Genomic DNA, 19,009 nt, shown 5'->3' with positions numbered 1-19,009 from the left:
TCTGAACAAGTTTTATTGAGCAAAATAAGATAGAAGATTACGTGTTTACTGTCTCTCCAGGAATGTAACGGTCAAATTATCCAAACAGGTTTTCTTTTTATTATAAAACTAAACTCTGGAGGTGTCTACAGAGTTGGGTTTTTTCTTTAAATCAGTAGTCTAACAAGGATTAGAAAAGACAAAACTCTGTTCAGTGTTTCTGACGAAGTAGAAAGGGTGAAAACATAAATAAGGCTTTAATTTGGCAAAATATAATACAATGCCTTCTGCTATCCTCAAATCAGCGATTCCCCCGTGACTTCATTCTGCAAAAGAAAGAGAGAAGACCACGTGAGCCCAGCACTTTCTGGAGGGAGCACTCAAGCAAATCCACACCCAGCAGTTCAGCAGCTCACACCCGCAGCTTCGTTAGCGTTGGTCAGTGATGAACCTGGCACTGATGGGACGCTGAACAAAAGCAGCCCCACAGAAGCCAAGATGCAGGCAGCACCTACCTCCCACAACCCCGAGGCAGCCCTACAAAACCAGCCTCATCCACCATGAGCACCCTAGTACTGGCTGCCCATGCTGTATTAGAGGCAGGAGCAGAAAAAAAAAAAAAAAAACTTAAATTAGGAAAAAAACCATCCTCAGTAAGTTTAAGAGGGAGTTCTGACATGTCTTGCACGCTCACTGCCAAGACTTTGCTGCTTCCCATATTGAGCAGTTCGCAACCCGCCTTCAGAGCTGCTTCCAGCTCATCTCGCAGGGCTTGCTCACAGATTCCTGACAAAGTTCACCATCCCAGCTTTATCCAGGTTTAGCTAACTTGGGGCCCTTTCAGAAGTTTACCAGCATGATGTAAGTCAACCACCAAGGCCCAGGTTTCAAAGCTGGACGGATATTAAAATAAAAGCCTTGCTCGTGTGCCTGTAATTGGATCAAGAGTTCATGCCAGGCTGCTGCTTTAGATATTCATTATCACCGTGACCACAGCAAGCCACTGCTGCTAACTCAGTGGAGCCCAGTGGGGTTACTTGATATCCTCCATCCCAAAGCAAGCAGAGCATGGAAACACAGACACTTTACTCACATAACTGGGAAGGAGGAAACAAGGCACAGGCATTGTTTTGTTGGGGACAAAACTTTGGGAAGCCTGCTGCATGGAGTGGTGAGCAGTGGAAAGGGATGGATAAAGAGTTACATGTCCAGAAAGGGACATGGGGTGTGAAATTAGTCCCACCTAAATGAAGTCTGGATCCAGAGAGGGATAAATCTGTCGTGTACTAGCAGCTTTAGATGCAGTGCACGTAGGCAGTTTCAGGTTTTAACGCCTGGCTCATTAAACCTGGACAAAGCCATCGCGGACCAGCAGCACCTACCTACTAGCTGGTAGTGTTCCCGTCCCTTTGACAGCATTTGGCTTACTGACACGAGCAGCTTCTTGAGATGACCTACATCCTGGTTAAGATTCACCGCCACATTTAGTCTTTTATCAGTCAATTCCTGGAAGAAGAAAAATCATTAAAAACTCATTTACAATCTAATTACCAAGAAAGTCTAGAATTAGCTCCTCCATATAAAATTACAACTCTTCGCACAGATGGGAACAATTCGTGTAAGTCAGAGGGTTATGGCCACATTTAAAGAGAACATTGTTCACAGGCAAGAAGCCATTTCCCATTCCAAGGGATTACCTGCACACCGCACACACCGGTAAGAGCATCACTGATCCCCTGCTCCTGCCCTCCCTAGGGCAGCATTGACTCACTGCTTCCAGGAATTGTGCTCCTAACCACAGCTCATCCAGCCTCAAATCCATGCCAAGTGACCACCACGAGTCCCTGCAAGCCGTGCTCCAAACCCCAGGCTGAGGAGAGTGCGTGGGTTATCAGGCAGGTGGCTGAGAACGGCGGTGGTGGCCCCATGGGGAGGATGGTTGGAGCCCACAGCTGTGCCAGCGTGGCTGTGGGACCACCAAAGGTTTGGTTTGGACAGGGAGAGCAGGCAGGCAGCTCGGGGGAGAGGTGGACAGTGGTTATTTCAGCAGGCTGGCACATGCTGCAGGCGTGTATCACTGGCTGAAGTCAGCAGGAGCCACAGCTGGCTGATGTCCCTGCATTTTAATTTTTATTTATTTTTTTTTTGTCCCGTGCCCTTTTCAAGGAGCCGAAGGAGCCACTGAAACCTTTCATCTGTAGGTCTACTGCCCTCTGTGGGATCCTGTCCTCAGCAGGACGTAATAACGGAGCACGAGGCAGCTCCAGCTGTGAGTGCTGACACCTTCCCCTGCCCACACTGCAGCACCAGCGCTCCCGTTCAGGCTCAGACCTCGGACACTGGCTCTGCCCCTTGGCCTCCCACGGGTTCCTGCTCTGCTCCGAGCCCCCAGCAGATTCCTGCTTGCCAGGGGCACCCAGGCTTGGAGAAGGACCTGGCAGAGCAGTGTAAGCACCAGTCAGCATGGAGACACACAAAAAAAGGGCTGCCCAGAGCTAGAAGCCTGGTTTCCTGAAATGAAGACACCAAGCTTGCTGTTTTTTCCTTTAAAAAACAAGGAGCTCATCAGTTTAATATTAATAGGGAGGCACTACAACTCTAAACAGACTTCCCTTCCTGCCTGCCCTTCTCCCCAAAGCCGCTCTTGCTGCGCTAACGCTGATCTAATCCCCGCTTTATTACCCTCATTGATTACCTCCTCCAGAGCCACACAAAGGGCTCCACGTTCAGATACACCTGCAGGAGAGCTTCCTTCTGCAATCCGGCAGCCACAGATCAGCAGATCTGCCTCGGTGCCAGCGATGCAGAAGATCCCAGCTCTCCGTGTGAGCACAGGCGTTTTCGCGAGCGCTCAGCACCCGCTGAGAGCAGCCTGCCAGAACGAGACCGATGCAAACACGCTGGTGCCAACCTCTCCCTGGGGTTTAAGGGAAATTAGAGGGAGTTCACGGAGAGCCACTTCCCCAGCTCCCACTTCTGCAGAGCTGCTGCAAGGCACAGGGCAGTAAATCAAACCCAAGCACCTGCCCCATTACGGAGACCGCTGCGGGCTCAGGCAGGAGAACAGAGCGATGCATCGCCAAGCTCCCGCTCGCACACCACTGCTAAACATTTTTCTGCCCTAAAAATCATTGGGAATCTGTATCAGAGTAGCTTTAACCCATTTCACCCTTATTAAGGTAGGAAAGCAGGGCTGTTAAGGCTGAGAATTTGCTTAACAGTCTCCTGTAGGTTGATGAAAGCAGAGAGGCAAACGCAATTAGCATCGCAGCGAATGACTGAGTCGTGGCACTGGCCGATGGTGCTGGCAATAGGACTGTGTGTGTTAGAGGAACCAGCACGAGCAGAAGCGATGAAGGAGCCTTTCCATTCACCCTCAGCCCTCCCCCCTCTCCTTTCCTCGCTCCTTCCTCTTCCTCCCCTCTATTTTGTGGCTCCGCTAATACCGCTCGGTGTTTACCCGTGAGTTACAGGCACACCCCCAGCCCTCCTGGGATCCGATCCTGACCAGCAATCGATGGATTTGGGCCAAAAACACACACACAGCAGCTTCTGTTAACCCAGGGCTGTGAAGCTGCCTTATGGGGCCAGTGCTGAAGCATCATTTGCCCTCTCTGGTTAAGCCGCCTGATGTTTGCACACACTGCCCCAAATCCCCTGGATAAGCAGAGGTCTGCAAGATCTCCTGGGGTCTGGAAGATCTCCTGGGGTCTGGAAGATCTCCTGGGGTCCTCTGCAATTCCCATGTCCCTCCTGCCAAGCATCGAGCTGACAGATTCAGCCCTGCCATGCCCTCCATGTACAGCACCTCCCATTTCCGAGGATGGGGCGTTTCACACAGATTTGGGGAAGAAAGCACGTTAGATGGCACATAATCCTCAAAATAAGTTCGCCACCGAGGAGAGCTGCTGAATATAAACGACCTCCTTACAGCACACTGAAAGGCAGCCTTTAGTCATCAGCCAGTCCCACAAGTGACAAGGAGGCTGATTAGAAAACCCAAATGCTCTATTTTTAAATAGAAAGAAAAGGAATCTAAAAGAAAACACCGAGTGTCTGAGGGTTTACGCAAGCATCATTTCTGAATTTTGGGGGCTGGGTCTAGTCCCCAGAAGGAACTAATATGCTCGTTTGCGAGCATGTGTTTTCAGGTCCTTCAGGAGAAAAAAAAAGGCACTGTTGCTAGGTGGAAGTGGCTGGAAGACTTTCTTTTTTAATCGGCGAGCTATTTTAAGCTAGGTTTTTAGGCTTCCGGGGAGACAGCTTTTTTTTTTTTTAAAAAAAAAAAAAAAAAAAAAAAGCAGCAAAATGGGTTTAGAGAAGGAGAGAATGTTCTAATTTCAGCCTCTGCCGATGGCTACCTGTTTAGACAATTAAGATTTCTACTAATGAAGGCTTAATTACAGGTTTATTAGGAGTGTTTTTTCCACATTTCCCAGAATAAAGCAATAGATATTCTGGAGGGGGAGCCTGGATGGGGCTCCCACGCTGCTATAGGGGAGCAATCCACGAGCCAGGGGGGTTGTGCAAGGCTCAAGGGATTAAAACCAGCTCCAGCCACAGCAGGGCAGATCTAACAGCGCCTAGCTGAGGGTCTGCCAGCACCTCCAGCTGTGAAATGCCATGGCTGAGGCTGTACCACCACGCTCCTGGGGGTTTATTTCCAGCTGTGATGGTTGTTGGGGGACAGCCCAGGGATGTTTGAGGAGCTTTGAGATGTGCTCGCTGCTTGTTTACGGTGGGTGAGCGTCCAAAGAGGTTGCACTAAGCTGGGAGAGCTCCACGAAGAGGGAGAATGGGCAGGACAAGGGATTTCCCTCATGGTTGGTTGTGTTATTACCCTGCCCCAAACCTTGCACCTGCCTTTTTAGCACCTCCATCCATCCGTAGCATCAGTCCCAAAGGCAGGCCACCAGGAAGGCAGAGCAGAGGGCAAGCAGTTTGTCACCGACGTGAGGAGGGCTTTTCCTCTCCTTCCTGCTGCAGACAGACCCAGAGCACCCAACTGGCACCGTCTGACCTTCTGCTGGCCACAAATACCTCACCTCCCTTCCAGGAAACCAGCTCCCAGGGCTGGGACGTGAGCGGTTTCGCAAGCCCAGCTGCGTCTCTGGCTCTGATGTGGTCAGCCCACAACACAGAGGTCGATCAGCATCCGTGACTGATCGCTCTGGGAAAGACATTTCATTTCTGCTAACGACTACAAAGGCAAAGGCTTTTCTACAGTGCTCCTTAGAGGACTCCTGGCTTCCTCTTCCAGCTGATGAAACTACTTATTTTCAGTGGCTAAAGCAGTCGATATAAATTATTTGTCCTACCAGCAAGCACTCGTCTCCCCCTCAAATGACAGCGTTTCCTTCCACTCGATCCATCAGAAGGAAACGGGTAATGAGTTCCATTGACACCACTTAGCTGTGCAAAATGTGCTGGGAAGACATCTGCTTCAGCCTCCCCAGCTGCCTTCTGCAAAGCTGTTCTGAAGCTGACGTGAAAGCTCTTGTTTCCAGGGATGGGGAAGCCCTGCTACAAAGCCAGGACTCAGCCGCTCGTACAGGTGCTGTCTTTTTAGGGCCAGCACTCTGGGAGTAACCCACAGGGACAGGTGGTTACCCACTAGCATGAGGAAGAAACCACCATAGACAGAGTTTCCCCAGTTCCAGATCCTGCAACCCCTTTACACATGCCAACCCATCAGTTAGTATTTTAAGCTTAGTTAGTAATCAGATCTATTTTTAGCCTTCTTTCTTGAAGGAAGGAGTCTGGGTATCTTCCCTGAACTCTTCCCACTTTTGCCCAAACCAAACCAACAACCCTTGGCAGTGCAGATCTCACGTCCAGAACCTCTCCCCCTCCTCCTTGCAAATTTGAGCTGTGGCAGGAAGTCACAATCCAGGTGACAGCAAAACTCCTGGTGCTTAGAACAAGGTCAGCATCCCTGGGATACAGCTCCAGGACAGGAAACTTCATCAAGCCTCACTCTTCCCATCAGCAGCACATTTCTAAGCAAGACGTGACTTCCCAAAGCTCACTCTTAGCATGAAATTTGTGCTGCCCCTGAGTACGGTCTCAAGAGAAACACTCACCGAGTCTGTGCGAACGTCGCTGTTTTCAATAACGTTGGCATCCCCAACCACTTTGCCAATTTCTCTCTCAAGAGATGCCAAGGACTCCTGGGCCTGTAGGGTGGGAAAAGAGAAGAAGAACAAGGGAGAGAACAATTAGCAAAGGCTGAGAAGCGAACCCCCAACTCTCTAGGAGCAATGCTAGAGACAGGAAATCATTGTTCAGTAGGAAATGTGTTTCATGCCAAATTTGCTCAGGGGACCAACACATTTGCCAAGATTGACATGTCTCCTTACAATCAGTGCGCCGAGTGTCAGCCTGCCTGCATTTTAAAAGCAATTCTGTGGGGAAGCTCTAATAGTCTCGTGTCAAGTTATTAGGTAAAAAATTGCACATTTTTTTTTCCACGTGAGAGCAGCAGCACAGGCAGGTCTCTAGAAGCCGGATTGCAGATCTTCATTTACACAAAGCACACCCTGTACCAGGGACATCAGCGCTGCTCGCTTCATATGTCAACATCCAGCATAACTGTCCTGAGCAAAGTGTTTTCAATGCTATCACAGCAGATCTCCTTTGTCTTCACTTCCTGCAGAGCTTGTGATCATATCTGTCCCCGTCCTTATCAGACAGCCTGCCTCCTAGCCCAGCAACAGCTCTCCCCCTCCAGCCCTGCAAGAACCCAGCCCCATTTCCTTGCAGCGCATCTGCTTTCCCCTTCCTTTTTTTTGTCCCCTTGCCTTGCTGAGCTACACAGCTGAATTTCTCATCCAGCCATTGTTTTTGATGAACACAAACTAACCTTTTGGAATCACATCTCAAAACACTACAAGAAAACCTCCCCCTTGCTTGACAGTTTGGTCAGAGCAAACCTTGTTTTGCTTTCTTCCTCTGCTTCCCATCACAAGCAGAGTGTTCTCCTCCTTCCAGGACTTTATTCTCACCTTTAAGGAGAAACTCACCTCCATCCTCTGCTTCTCAACCTCTTCTCATCTCCAAATACCAGGAGATGGCAACAGAGGTGTTTTATGTCCCACTAACCATTCTTCAAGCTGCCCCATGACAACAGCCCAGCTTCCACGAGCAAACACTTCACCAGGGCACCAGGAACATCCTGCCAACCACCCCACTGGCCCACTGATTCCTTCCCAGTTTCATGTCATACTTGTGGCTAAGAAAGCAGCCTCACTGAAGGAACAAGGTGGTGTAAATGCTGAAGCCAGACCTCAGCTTCTCTGCAGCCTATTCTTGTCTCTGTATATCAATTCTCCCATGAGAGGCTCATTTCTGGGGTGACAGCACTGAGACCTCATATGCTTAAAGATTTCCCACTCCATTCCATTCTCCAAGAGCAGTTGTTGAGGAAAAGCAGAGGTAACCCCACGTGCTCGTCCCACCAAGCTTCCTTAGAGCTAACGTTAAAGATCTACCAACCGGCTGTAGCCCAGGAGATGGCAACCATGTGCAAATGGGCAGGTGGTTTGTTAGCCAACTTGTAACCACTGCCATTCCAGTCGGGATTTAAAACCTTCAGGCTCTGACGTGGGTGGAGGGCTGTGGGATGGGATATTTGTTAGGCTGGGTTTCTTTAAAGAATTATTTGTCAGCCCCAAATCACCACTTGTTCCTGCTGGCATACAAGTATCACGGACAAGAGGCATTTTCAAGAAGTTTCCCAGCATTTTAAAAACTAGAGATCCTGATGACTCAAGTCACACTGAAGATCTGCATCTCATAAGGGTCTCTGCTTACCTTTGGCAAGTCACCAGCCACCTTCTGCCTCTCATTTTGATCAACTTTGAGTTTTGATAGTGTTTCATTTAACTGTGTTTTCAGCTGCAAAATAGTAACAAAAAAACATCAGTTTTACAAACATGCAGATTTAATTTGTCTTTCCCCTGGATAAACCCAGTGCACATGGACTGCAAAGGGAGCGAGATTACTAAAAATTACTGCACGCACTTGATTAGTCAACATATATGATGAGGTTTACAAGGACAGTCAAGGAAGAGAGATTCCATCTGTGCAGACAAATGTAAAGAATGGAAACTACAGAAGAAAAGACATGGTTGGAATCAGCTTGATTACAACTGGTCTCAACTTTGAGGCTATATTGCCAGTAAAACTATTAGCAGTACTGCATGTATGTAAGCCTCTCCAAGCACTCCTATCACAAGTCAGTCAAGACTTCAACTTAATTCTTGGTAAATATGCCAAAACGTAGACTGTCATCTTATTAATTCAAGCTAAACAGTCACCTTACTGCCAAATAAATTAAAAACAACAACAACAACAGCCACCCCTCTACTTGTCATCTTAATGAAGCACCACTTGTTACAACTCCGTTGACTTAACCAGTCTGCTAATGTCACATGAAGGAATGAATCACTGACAGGGGTATATTAAGTTGTCGATCGTGTTTAGATTCAGCCCAAGAAGTGAAACTATTTCAGTCAAGTGGGACAAATACTTTCTACCGGCTGCCCTTAAAATACAGCTTTGCAAAGAAAGGATATAAACATTTTTTTTTTAAAAAAAGAATATTTCGATTGCTCTTCAACACAGCACACAGAATGAACCACAGCACTTAAGGCGTGAGCCTCAAATAGGAACACTAACAAGAAGCTTGAGTGCCAATTCTGTTGGATTTGTGACTCTGAAGTGCACTGTGCTAATGTTCACTCTTCCTGCTGTCAATCTTCTTGGGAGCCAGCAGGGGATAAAAGAAGTGAACAATAGGCTACTCAGAGTACCAAATTCTCACTAGTTCCCAACCTCTGCATTACATTTGTCTCACGCACAGAAGGTTTCCCCTTCTGGAGCACCTGTACTAACGGGTGCTGGTTTTCTACATTTGGAGAAGCACCGTTGAGCTCCTCTGCAGCATCTGTTTCTCTCTCCTTGCTCACTTCATAAATTAGATGGGATTTCAAAATATATTTCCCAAATTTCTATCTCCCAGCCTCCTGCCTACTGAAAAAAAAAACAAACTCATACACTGGACAGCATTCCTGAGCCATTTGCACAGAAGTACTCGTTTGCCACCTCCTCACTCTCCAGCCAACACAGCAGCATCAGATTGCAGAGTCAAGCTGCCCTAGCAGGGAGCTCAGCTTTTTAAGCTTTTGTTGTTACAGGCATAATAGATTGTTGCCTCTTATATTCGAGAGGTTGGCGTTTACTGATTAACTTTAAGATATGCATTCAATTCCCATTTCCCTTGCTTTCAAAACGAGAGGCTTTGGTTGCTGAGGAAGGATGCTAATCAGTGCTGTACTAGACTTGCCAAGCATACGATTAAACTTAAGTAGATTGTGTTAGGGTTGTGGTTTTTGGTTTTTTATATCAACTATTTTAACCCAGTTACATTAGCAGCGGTGCCCTGGTGAGATCAGCAGCTTAGCCTGCAGTGACAGGTTATCCCATCAACTACCCTAAAACCCAAAGACACGGTGACAAACAACCTTCCCTGATTCCGGCTCAAAAGCACAATGAAAGCACTGTTCAAGCACAAGCAGAGGAAGGACCTGACTGCTGCAGCCTCAGAAAAAAAGCCACTGAAGCAAACGAGAAGTGAAAAGACTCAAATTGGAAAACCATGCATTTGGGGGCCTATAGGTCTGGCCTCAGTTAATCCAACTGCTTCTTGAGAAAACCTGGAGCACGAGCATTATTGGCTGGAGAGCATTTCTAGCCAAGCATGCTTACGTGGTGCATGCCACAAGCCAGAACAGCTATTCAGCCACAGCAGAATGCCAGCCGCCAAATGGCTGGGTACTCTGAATTAATCTAATGTTGTTTTGGACCCATTGCTGCATGTACAGAGAAGGATGGAAAAGCCTCCATGCAGTCAGAGCATGATTATCACTGGTGCATCCTCCAAAGCTTTGGGAAGAACAACCAGAGAATAATCCTCAAATTCAACTGATGAGAGCACAACTTTTGCTGCTCCGAGGGCATTACATTTGCAGTTCCTTACGCCTACACTGTTGATTCTCAAGAAGTTTCAGGTATGAAAGTCCTGAAGACTTTTTCCAAAGTCTTAAGAACCAGACATGCTATTGTTAGGAGCAGAGAAAGAGACAAATTGTAAAAGTCAGACTACATAAATGATTGCAATGGACAAAAATATCAAGCTGAAGAGGTTAGCAGAACAGACAGGATTTGGAATAAAGTCTCCGCTTCGTAAGTATGCTGGGTGTCTAGTTTTTGCCCAGCGGAGAACAAGCTTCTTACCAAATTTAACTCTTCATTCTGTCTTACTGCTTCAGAATATGAATCATCAAGTTTTTTCTGCAACTCAGTCAACAGATCTTTGAGCTGAAATGAAGTTTAGAGTTTTAGGATTTGTCTCCTTAGGATGCCCGCTTTTCTTCTGCTCAGTTATTAGTGTGTTGCTCTACCCTAAGGTCACAAGCATATAAACCCCTCAGCCGCAGGGGCTAAGCGTTAGATTAGTTTGCCAGCCAACTGGTAACCAAACGAAAGAAAAAGAACAGTTTGGTCAATTATGTTTACCTCTCTGACTTCTGAAACATAAGTAGATCGCTCTATTTCTGCCTTTTCTAGTTCACTTTCCAAATGTTCTCTCTCTTTTTTAAGCTAGAAACAGAAAAACAGAGTTAAAACAGACATTTTCAATGTCTTCCTTGCAGTACCATTTTCTTTATTTATTATTAGCTATGAATTTCTATCAAATAATAGATGACTTCTAGAGAACTTTTCAAATCCAATGACTGCACAACACCAATTTAAACTGTTAGACTTCAAAAAGATAAATATAGAAAGAATCATAAAAAAGAATCAAGCCCCAAATTACTTTGATATATCTGCTTGTTGGTAAACTGCTCTGTCTCATCCCAAAGAAAGGGCCCCACTTTCCAGAAATAGCAATCCAGTGGATGAGTACTGAAGTAAAAACAGGATAATTTCCAGTACTCTGCATCTATGCTTCTTAAAAACACTGGCCAAAAGGTTCAGCTTGAACTACAACACAGGCTGTGCTACTTGCATGAGAGAAGGCCCAGGAAGTGCGGATTCACAGCTCAAGATTAAATCATGTTTTGAATAACAAAAAGCTTCAAAGAGAAAAACACCTGCACGTACAGTTTCGACTTCTTTGATTTCTTCTCTTAACCTCTCTACCTCGTGCTCCAAGGAAAGGACTGAAGAGCGCATCTGCAGTTTTCAAGAAAGATAGAGACATCATTTAGTTGGTGTAAAACAAACTCTCCATATACACACAGACTTGCTTCTACGATTCAAAAAAATATTAGGGATGATAAAAACCAGTGACTGAATAAAATAAGATGCTCACTCAAATAATTTAACGTACTGAGTCTCCATTATGACACTTTTCCTACTTCATCCCAACGTGAGAAGTTCTGACATATATTTAGAGCCTAGATGCCCAAAAGATTTGGGATATAAGGACTAAAGCCAGCTGTCCTTCAGTCATGGTAGGAAATAGCCTTCCCCGTTAAGTGACTAGGAAAGATATTTCCATTCATGAACTACACGTAGCTAAACCCAGCATATTTTGCCTTATTACAGACTGTGCAAGTACAGCAGATGGTAGCACATCTATAGTTCACGAGCTGAGAGACTTTTATAAGACCCTCAAACAAGAGGTTTATAAATCATCTGTATGTTCGCTTCAGGCTCATGCTCTAGCAATCAAATTTGCTAAGCAGAAGTACTTTAGAAATATTTTTTTCAAAAACACAGTTTGACCTACTTTAACTCCAGATGAGGAAAGAAACATAAAAGTCTTTTTTCTTGCTACTTGTGCTAGCAACAGAGCCCTCCTAAAAAGGAAAGCTTTGCAAGCAATTTCAAGTGTAATTAGTTGACCATAATGGATTAAGTGCTATTTTAACAGCTTCAAAAAAAAAAGTTATGATTATATGATACTTAAACCTTAGTACAAAGAATCTGTATCTGTTCACAAATGGACTTGAAAAAAAAACAGATGCCTACAAGAAATACAATTTGAGCTGCCAGGATGATAAAATTATATTTTTGGGCACATTAATGGACACTCTTAGCATGAAACAAAGTCTTGCAGCAGAAAAATTCTTCTGCTATAAGGAGGAGTAGTTCCTATTATACTGGTTGCAGACTTCACCCTTTTCATCTGCTGGTCATGCACACATCAAACCAGGAAGCCAGCACTGTTCTACACCAGCCTTTGTGGCTCTCAAACACCTTCTGCTACTTCAAGCAGAAACTGCCTGGCTACTGAAAAAAAAACAGGTCTTCAGAAATACCTGTTTAAGTTCCTTCTGTGATTCTTCAACTTTTATCTTCCATTTGCTTTCTTCCTCTTCCACACTCCTCTGTAGCCTTTGTAAAATCCCCTCCTAAAAAGAGTGTGGTTTGAAAGCTTACAGCAGAATAAAGGCAGCTTACAACATCACAAGGCACAGGTGACCAGGCATTCTGCTTACCGTCTCTGCCAGAACTGATTTGTATTTCTCACACTCCAGTTGCAACAGTATGTGCATCTCCTCAGCCTCCTTCAACTTCTGCTCCATAGCCTGAAAAAGCAGGAAGGGGACCAGAAGAGTTCAATCTCAGCTGAAGATTTAAGTCCTATTATTTATTTCAAATAGCAAGCTGATGGCATTCCCATTGGCAGGTTTTTCTTTCCAGCGTGTACAAGGATGCCAAAAGCAAGTGCAACGTTCACCACAAGTTACTGCAGTAACTCCACATTGCCTAAAACCACCCCAGTTACTTGAAAGAGGGACCAGGCATTTCGAATGTGATTAATGTTTTCACAACTCCACAAGGTCCTTTTCAAAAATGCAAATGTATTTCCAATATACATTATGCAAGTAGCTGTAGAACAATTATCTCATCGCCTGTTCACCAATTTGAACTTCAATCCTGAGCACAATTTGTGAGATTTGTACCAGAAAACATGCGATGCCATGCACAAGGAAGTCATCCACTGTTTGTGCTTACCTTGACATCTTCGGATCCCGAAGCCCCTCGCAAATACTCCTTAGCCATCTTTTCAAATCCACATATCCATTCACTGTGACTCTGTTGGGAAACGCATTCAGTCAGAGCTCCAAGTAACCTCAATCCATTTATCTGGAGGACATTTGTCTCCCAGCTGCAGGCTTACGGAGCAGTGTTTCAGTCCCCCAGTTCCCATGAGCTAAGCAGCAGCCTGACAGCAGTTGTTCAGCTATTACTGTACGCAGCAGACAGTCAATGGGCAGCAATCCAGGAGCACAGAGTTATGAGGCAGACACAGTTCACAGGGGCCTGGAAGCACTAAAATCCAGCTGGGTCACTGAGGTCTCCCTGCAATTGTCAGGGCTCTCTGATAACTATTTCAACACTCACGGAAACTTTTTCTAGAAGTCTCTGAACCATTAAAACAGACACTTGCCGTGTAATTCTGGAAACCTCACTACAGAGGCTGCTTTATAACCTTACACAAACAGCCATTTTAAAAGGACTTTCTAGTTCATCACAAGACTAAACTTCAGGATATAAAAGTATTCATTTGAGAATACTTTTAAAAATGAATATTTAAAACCTCTAGATGTTACAAATCACACAGACCCCCACTTTCTGTAGCCTTGCTTTACATCATTCACACAGTCTAACCCACACAAACCCACTGCACTTTGTTTGCAAACAACTGAAAGCCACTGAGAGCATAAAATTGGAAGGTAGTGGCTTTCAAAGGAACTCGGGGAACAACACAAAGCCTTCTGAATTGTATCAGCTGGCAGCAAGGCAGTGCAGCCCCTCAGAAAAGAGAGGCCAGCAAAGATCTGCCTGTCAGGCAAAGAAGACTGATACCCATCCCATCAGACAGCGAGCAAACATACAGCAGACTTTATCTGCCCTGAAAATTTACCATCTCAGTTAGAGACACAGTAACACACGCAGGTGAAATAGTTGTTAAGGAGGTTAAAGAAAAAAAAAAAAAAGAAAGCAAACCTAACACTTTTCTCAAAACAGTTAATCTCTGCCTCTCTTCTGCTGGCAGTTATGGGTATCAGCAGCAGAAAGCATTCGCCTCCCACTGGAAAACCCTTGGGGAGCAGACGACCACAGGGATGTGGTGCAGGCTGCCAGCACAGTGGGACCCCAGCTCCCCAGCTGTATGGGATGAAGAGACTTCTCTTACCACATTAGTAGGAAGCGAGACGTTCGGGAACAGCTTCTGGAGTAGCTCTCTGGTCTCCACTTCGGCAGCTTCCAGATGCTGCTGCCTCTCCTAAAGCAAGAAAACAGCTCACATGAAACTGGGCAACACACTCCACTGACAAGGCAACAGCCTCTTCTACACCTACAGTAAACTTGTTTAACCCAGAAAGGCGGTTTGAACTGAGGAAAGGCTCTATAGGCTCTAAAATTGCCACTAAATTACTTCCAAAATTGACAGCAAATTGCTTCAGAATTTGGCCTTCGCATTTGTTCACACTTTTAAGCTTTTTTTCATTAAGATCTCCTCCAATCTAGCCTGCTCGTGGAGCACTTACACCATCGTTCACTTGTTCACAGCACAACACAAACTACACAGTGTTGAGTGACTGTACCCACAGATCACACCAACACTTCCACTTTGGTCGAGCAACCTCAAAAACAAGTTGGGTCAATCAGTATTTAAAAAAAAAAAAAAAAAAAAAACACTTTTAAGAACTATTTTAGGAGGAAAAGTCACCATAAATTAACATCACCACATAAAAAATGGAGAATTACTAAGTCAAAAGTAAACTTTGTGTTAATGCACATTTGAACCAGGCCAAGAAAGCAAGACTATCTTCTAAATATTATTTCTAATTAAGTGCTTAACAGGGAGACCCTTACATCCTCCTCCTCCAAGTTGGATGACATGGGAAATAATTATTAGAGCTGTGTGAAAATCTTCTTTTTTTTTGTCATTGCTCTGCAAATGGACATACACAGAGCCAAGGGGCACCACATATCCCTTGCTCCTTTACAATTTATCTAGCATTAAGAGCAGAGCAGCCACAGGACACTTGCTTGCTGTGCTTGTGGCTGGTGGGTTTATTTAGGCATACCCCACTGCTCAGCCAGGCTCCTGCGTGAGTTTAAGTGCAGAAAACCTAACCCCTGCTCAAAGGCAGCTTTCAGCAAGCCTCCATTGCTAGTATTTGTTTTTCTTTTCCTTTGACATCAGTATTACTGCTCTGAGTTCCTCTGCTGCAAGAGATCGGTGGCATTAGTAGGTTGGGATCCAGAGACAAAAACGGACAGGAGACACATTAGGTTGTGACGCTGTGCGAGGTGCGTTAGTTTTCAGCAATTCAGAAGCCACCAGTAAGTGGCAAATGGCTGCTTAATGAAGTCTTCGGACTGCAAGAGAAAGCAGGCAAGCGTTAGCACACAGCAAAAGCAGGTACACAAACTCCCCAGACACAGGGCTGAGCAAAGAGCAGAGACGTCTCCCAAACACAGACACGCAGCCCCAAACTAGAGCTCGTCTGCTCCTGGCTACCTGCCTCCTGTTTTTAAAATTACTTTGATGCACAGTGAATTCTGCACAGTGACAATTAGCACAAAGTCATGCTCATAACAAATGCAAGCTCCTTCCAGAGCAATCCGTGCCCCGTGTCATTTTAAGCATTGGGTTTGACGGGACCTGTCAAGCTTCAAATAGTTTCAAGGAGGAAATTCACAGCTGCGGTGACATAAGTTTTCCTGAGGAGTTCCCAGGTTTTGAAATAATAATCTACTTCTAATTCTACGTGGGGCCAATAAATTTATTCAAGCACAGAGAAAGCCCAACAGATGAAAGCAGGCTGCTCACCAGCGGTTTTTATTCCAGAACTCCTCACAAAGTGATTCACGACAGCTCTAACAATTATGCAAACAAATCAAAAGTCAGCATGCCCACAAATTAAGGATTAAAAAAAAATAAAAAGAAACCTGGAGACGACAGGGAGAAGCAGAGGTGAGAGTATATGAATGATCACTCAGAACAGACTGTATTTAAACTGCAGTAAAAGTTAAAATGCCTCCATTCCACTTAAAATAAACAGCTGCAGAGCTGCTTCTAGCTTAACGTATCGTTTCTAGCAGTTAACATTACAACCTTGGCAGTCTTGTTCACTTTGTCCTGCAGCAATTTTTCAGTTGATGCCAATGCCTCCATTGCTTTCCAGTTTTTCTCCCGAAGGTCCTAATCATTTTTAGAAAGAATGATTTCAGTTCAGCCAATATTGAAACCGTTTCCACTTTTACTTCAGAGATATATTTTGCATCACACTCCACCATTTGCATTTAAATGCTGGTTACTGCGGGATGGTTTTGCTGGGTAGGATGACATACACGAGCAAAAAACAAGTGTCATGTTCAACGAGGTCCAATGAAATAGTGCCAATTTCTCCCCAACCTGCCCCCACATCCAAAATCGATCCCAGTGCTACTGGGCTGCAGAGCTACCGTGCTAGCGACCCCACACTTTGACTGCACTTGTAAGAAGAGAGAGGGAAGTTTCCAAAAGTAGTGAGAAACACAGACACCAAACCACAGATTACACGACAGAGTGTTAGGCATGTCGCATTGCAGAACCCAGCGTGAACCCGAATACACATGGAGGTGTACACATTTATGCCCCTGATGGTGCAGCCGGATCTGCCCGTGCAGATCCTGATGCCTGAGCACGAACCTACTAAGCCAGGGCTGACTGCAGGAACACAAAGCTCAGGGCCTCTTCTCGCAGTACCTACCCACACAGCTGTGCCCAAAAAAAAACCCTGGGTGGCTCACCAGTGCCCTCCTGGAAGGCTTTGGGGTTTTTCACCAGACCAGCAGGGAAGCAAGGCAGCGCCGTGCTGCGTCTTTCTTGGCAAGGTCATCAAACGTGTACTCCACAAGGCAGCGCAGTTATAGGGCTGAGAGCTCTCACGAAAAGTAAATGCCTTACAGCTCTTCTCTAGGAAGGACCGTGGGCCTCGTGGGGAGGAGATTGCAGTGCTTGGGACTTGGATTTTTTTTTTTTTCCCTCTTCCTCCAAACCCTCAGAGCAACCTGCCTCAGCGAGGGACTGTTTCTGAAAGGCATCCGAATCCTAGCACATACCTACGCTGGCTTTTCTTAACCACTTCCTTGTACTACCTGCCTGTCCTAAGAGCTGTTTCACAGGCTAAAAAAACAAAATTGGATAAAATTGCAGTGTGGCAAGCTGGGACCTATAAACATGGTGTGCCTTTGTCAGTAACCAGGTTTGTGGTTGCACCATGAAGGGCACTGCGACCCTGCAGCTCCTCTGGAAAGGAGCCCACAGGAAGCACACAACTTCTACCTTTCCAGCTCACCTCTTTTTTAAGACCCAGCCACCTCCCCCCTACTTTCTTTCAGCTCTTAAGCAATGCTACTTGCTCAAAAGCAACACACAATCTCAATGTTTTCCTTGTGTGCATTATTTATATCATCTCACTTTTAAGCAATAAGGCACATTGCGTGGCATTCAGCGGGTTTTATAGGCTATCAAGGAGAGAGAGAGAAGTGAGCCAAACCCCTGTATTCTAACAGCTTTCTTCCATCTAATTTGAAGATGCCATTCTCTTGCCCTCCACATGTGTTACATGGAGGTACTTCAGAGATCTCTAGTGGAAGATATGCTCTCTATTTCACCCACCAACAACCTGTATTGCGCCGTCAGTGGCTGCTGCAAAGGAAGGCTGACTGCCCGCTGCCTCCCACAGAAGAGCAGGATTATCCGCTCCCAGGAGTGGGGAGAGGCAGATCTGAGAGCCCTGAAGGTAGCGCCTCCTCCCTTGTACCCGCACGACAAACACAAGTCGGGCAGAGCACAGCCCTTTCATCCTCCCACCCTCCCTCCCCTAACCCCCTCTCCTTCCCCTGGGAAAGGACACGTTTCTGAACAGGGCTGACGAGGCAGAATCCAAGGCTGAGAACTTGCTGCAGGATGTGTCCTCCAGCCAGTCCCCTCCCTCGCATCAATTCAGCACGAAGTCATGGAGCTGGCACAACTTGGAGCACTACGGGATGCTTATTCACTCCCAAGAAAAACGAGGAGTGTCCAGAGGACACAGTATGGCAGACAATCGTCAGAAATTTCTTAGCAGAGCACCCTAGGCATTGAGAGAAGTGTTGTGCATGAAGGTTTGGGGGAAGGTTGCCGTTTTCTTTTCTGAAGGGAAAGGGGGGGGAAGAGTTTTCTTACGTTGTTCTTCTTCCTCTGTTGCTCAAAAGCATTTCTCTGACAGGCGAGCTCGTTTTGCAGACTGGTGATTTCCTTCTCTTTCCCTGCAACTCTGAATTGGCAAAAAAAAAAGAATCAAACAAGTCAGGAGACATTTCAGACACTTCAAGTGAAGCAGCGCTGCCCTTTCACATATGCTAACTTGCCTTCTCTTCTAGCAACATACCCCCTTTGAAAAACTGCTCTCACCACTTGGCAACACTGTTTGCTTCCTACTGCTCTGTGAACTGTGGGCTGTCGGAGCAAAGCCCATTGTAAACCTGTTGTTTGCTTACAACAGGCATCTGCACACATTTATCAAGGCCATGGAAAGGCAACACATTAGACGAGGATAACTCAGCCAGCCCACGCTAACACAATGCCACAAAACAGGCATTGCCTGCTGAATAAAAGCATTCCTTTTCAAGCACCTAGCCCGCAATTTATAAGTCACTTAACTTAAAAGAAAAATAATTCAGCCAGCAAAGAAAGCATGACAGTGGCAATTTGTGTAGCACAGTATAAGCTGGCGTGGTATTAGCTTCCACACAGTGCTTTAATGCACTTCATCTTGACGTTATAGCATCCTTTTACCCCAAGACCTTCCTTGGGAACAAATTTCTACCAGGTGATTTCACGATATGAACAAGAGCCCTCTCCGTGGCTGAGGGTCTAACAAAAAAAAGCTTGTCACTTACTTGAAACGCCAACATTTAACTCTTCAGACATACAGCTGAGTTAGCATGCATCTAAAATTAAATCAATCGT

At 45.7% G+C, this 19,009-nt stretch overlaps 1 protein-coding gene across 6 annotated transcripts in view; it reads right to left on the bottom strand.

The window, feature by feature from the left end:
* Positions 1 to 217: 217 nt before the first annotated feature.
* Positions 218 to 19,009, bottom strand: part of KTN1 (kinectin 1) — a 71,906-nt gene continuing 53,114 nt past the window's right edge. For 3 of the 6 annotated variants that reach the window (XM_032187869.1, XM_032187870.1, XM_032187873.1), the window contains exons 32-44: positions 18,224 to 18,314; positions 16,127 to 16,213; positions 14,195 to 14,284; positions 13,009 to 13,089; positions 12,489 to 12,578; positions 12,309 to 12,401; positions 11,146 to 11,217; positions 10,558 to 10,641; positions 10,276 to 10,359; positions 7,792 to 7,875; positions 6,063 to 6,155; positions 1,362 to 1,485; positions 218 to 305 (exon numbers count right to left, since the gene is read on the bottom strand). In XM_032187869.1, coding sequence (XP_032043760.1) covers positions 301 to 305; positions 1,362 to 1,485; positions 6,063 to 6,155; positions 7,792 to 7,875; positions 10,276 to 10,359; positions 10,558 to 10,641; positions 11,146 to 11,217; positions 12,309 to 12,401; positions 12,489 to 12,578; positions 13,009 to 13,089; positions 14,195 to 14,284; positions 16,127 to 16,213; positions 18,224 to 18,314 — 1,078 coding nt within the window. In that variant the 3' untranslated portion in view covers positions 218 to 300. The remainder of the gene's footprint in view (positions 306 to 1,361; positions 1,486 to 6,062; positions 6,156 to 7,791; positions 7,876 to 10,275; positions 10,360 to 10,557; positions 10,642 to 11,145; positions 11,218 to 12,308; positions 12,402 to 12,488; positions 12,579 to 13,008; positions 13,090 to 14,194; positions 14,285 to 16,126; positions 16,214 to 18,223; positions 18,315 to 19,009) is intronic. The other 3 variants (XM_032187871.1, XM_032187872.1, XM_032187874.1) reach the window with 3 other exon arrangements.

The sequence above is a fragment of the Aythya fuligula genome, chromosome 5, assembly GCF_009819795.1.
Source record: "Aythya fuligula isolate bAytFul2 chromosome 5, bAytFul2.pri, whole genome shotgun sequence".
In the NCBI taxonomy this organism is placed as follows: domain Eukaryota; kingdom Metazoa; phylum Chordata; class Aves; order Anseriformes; family Anatidae; genus Aythya; species Aythya fuligula.
Note: the sequence above shows the minus strand (reverse complement) of the source record. Positions and strands in the feature narration are given on the sequence as shown.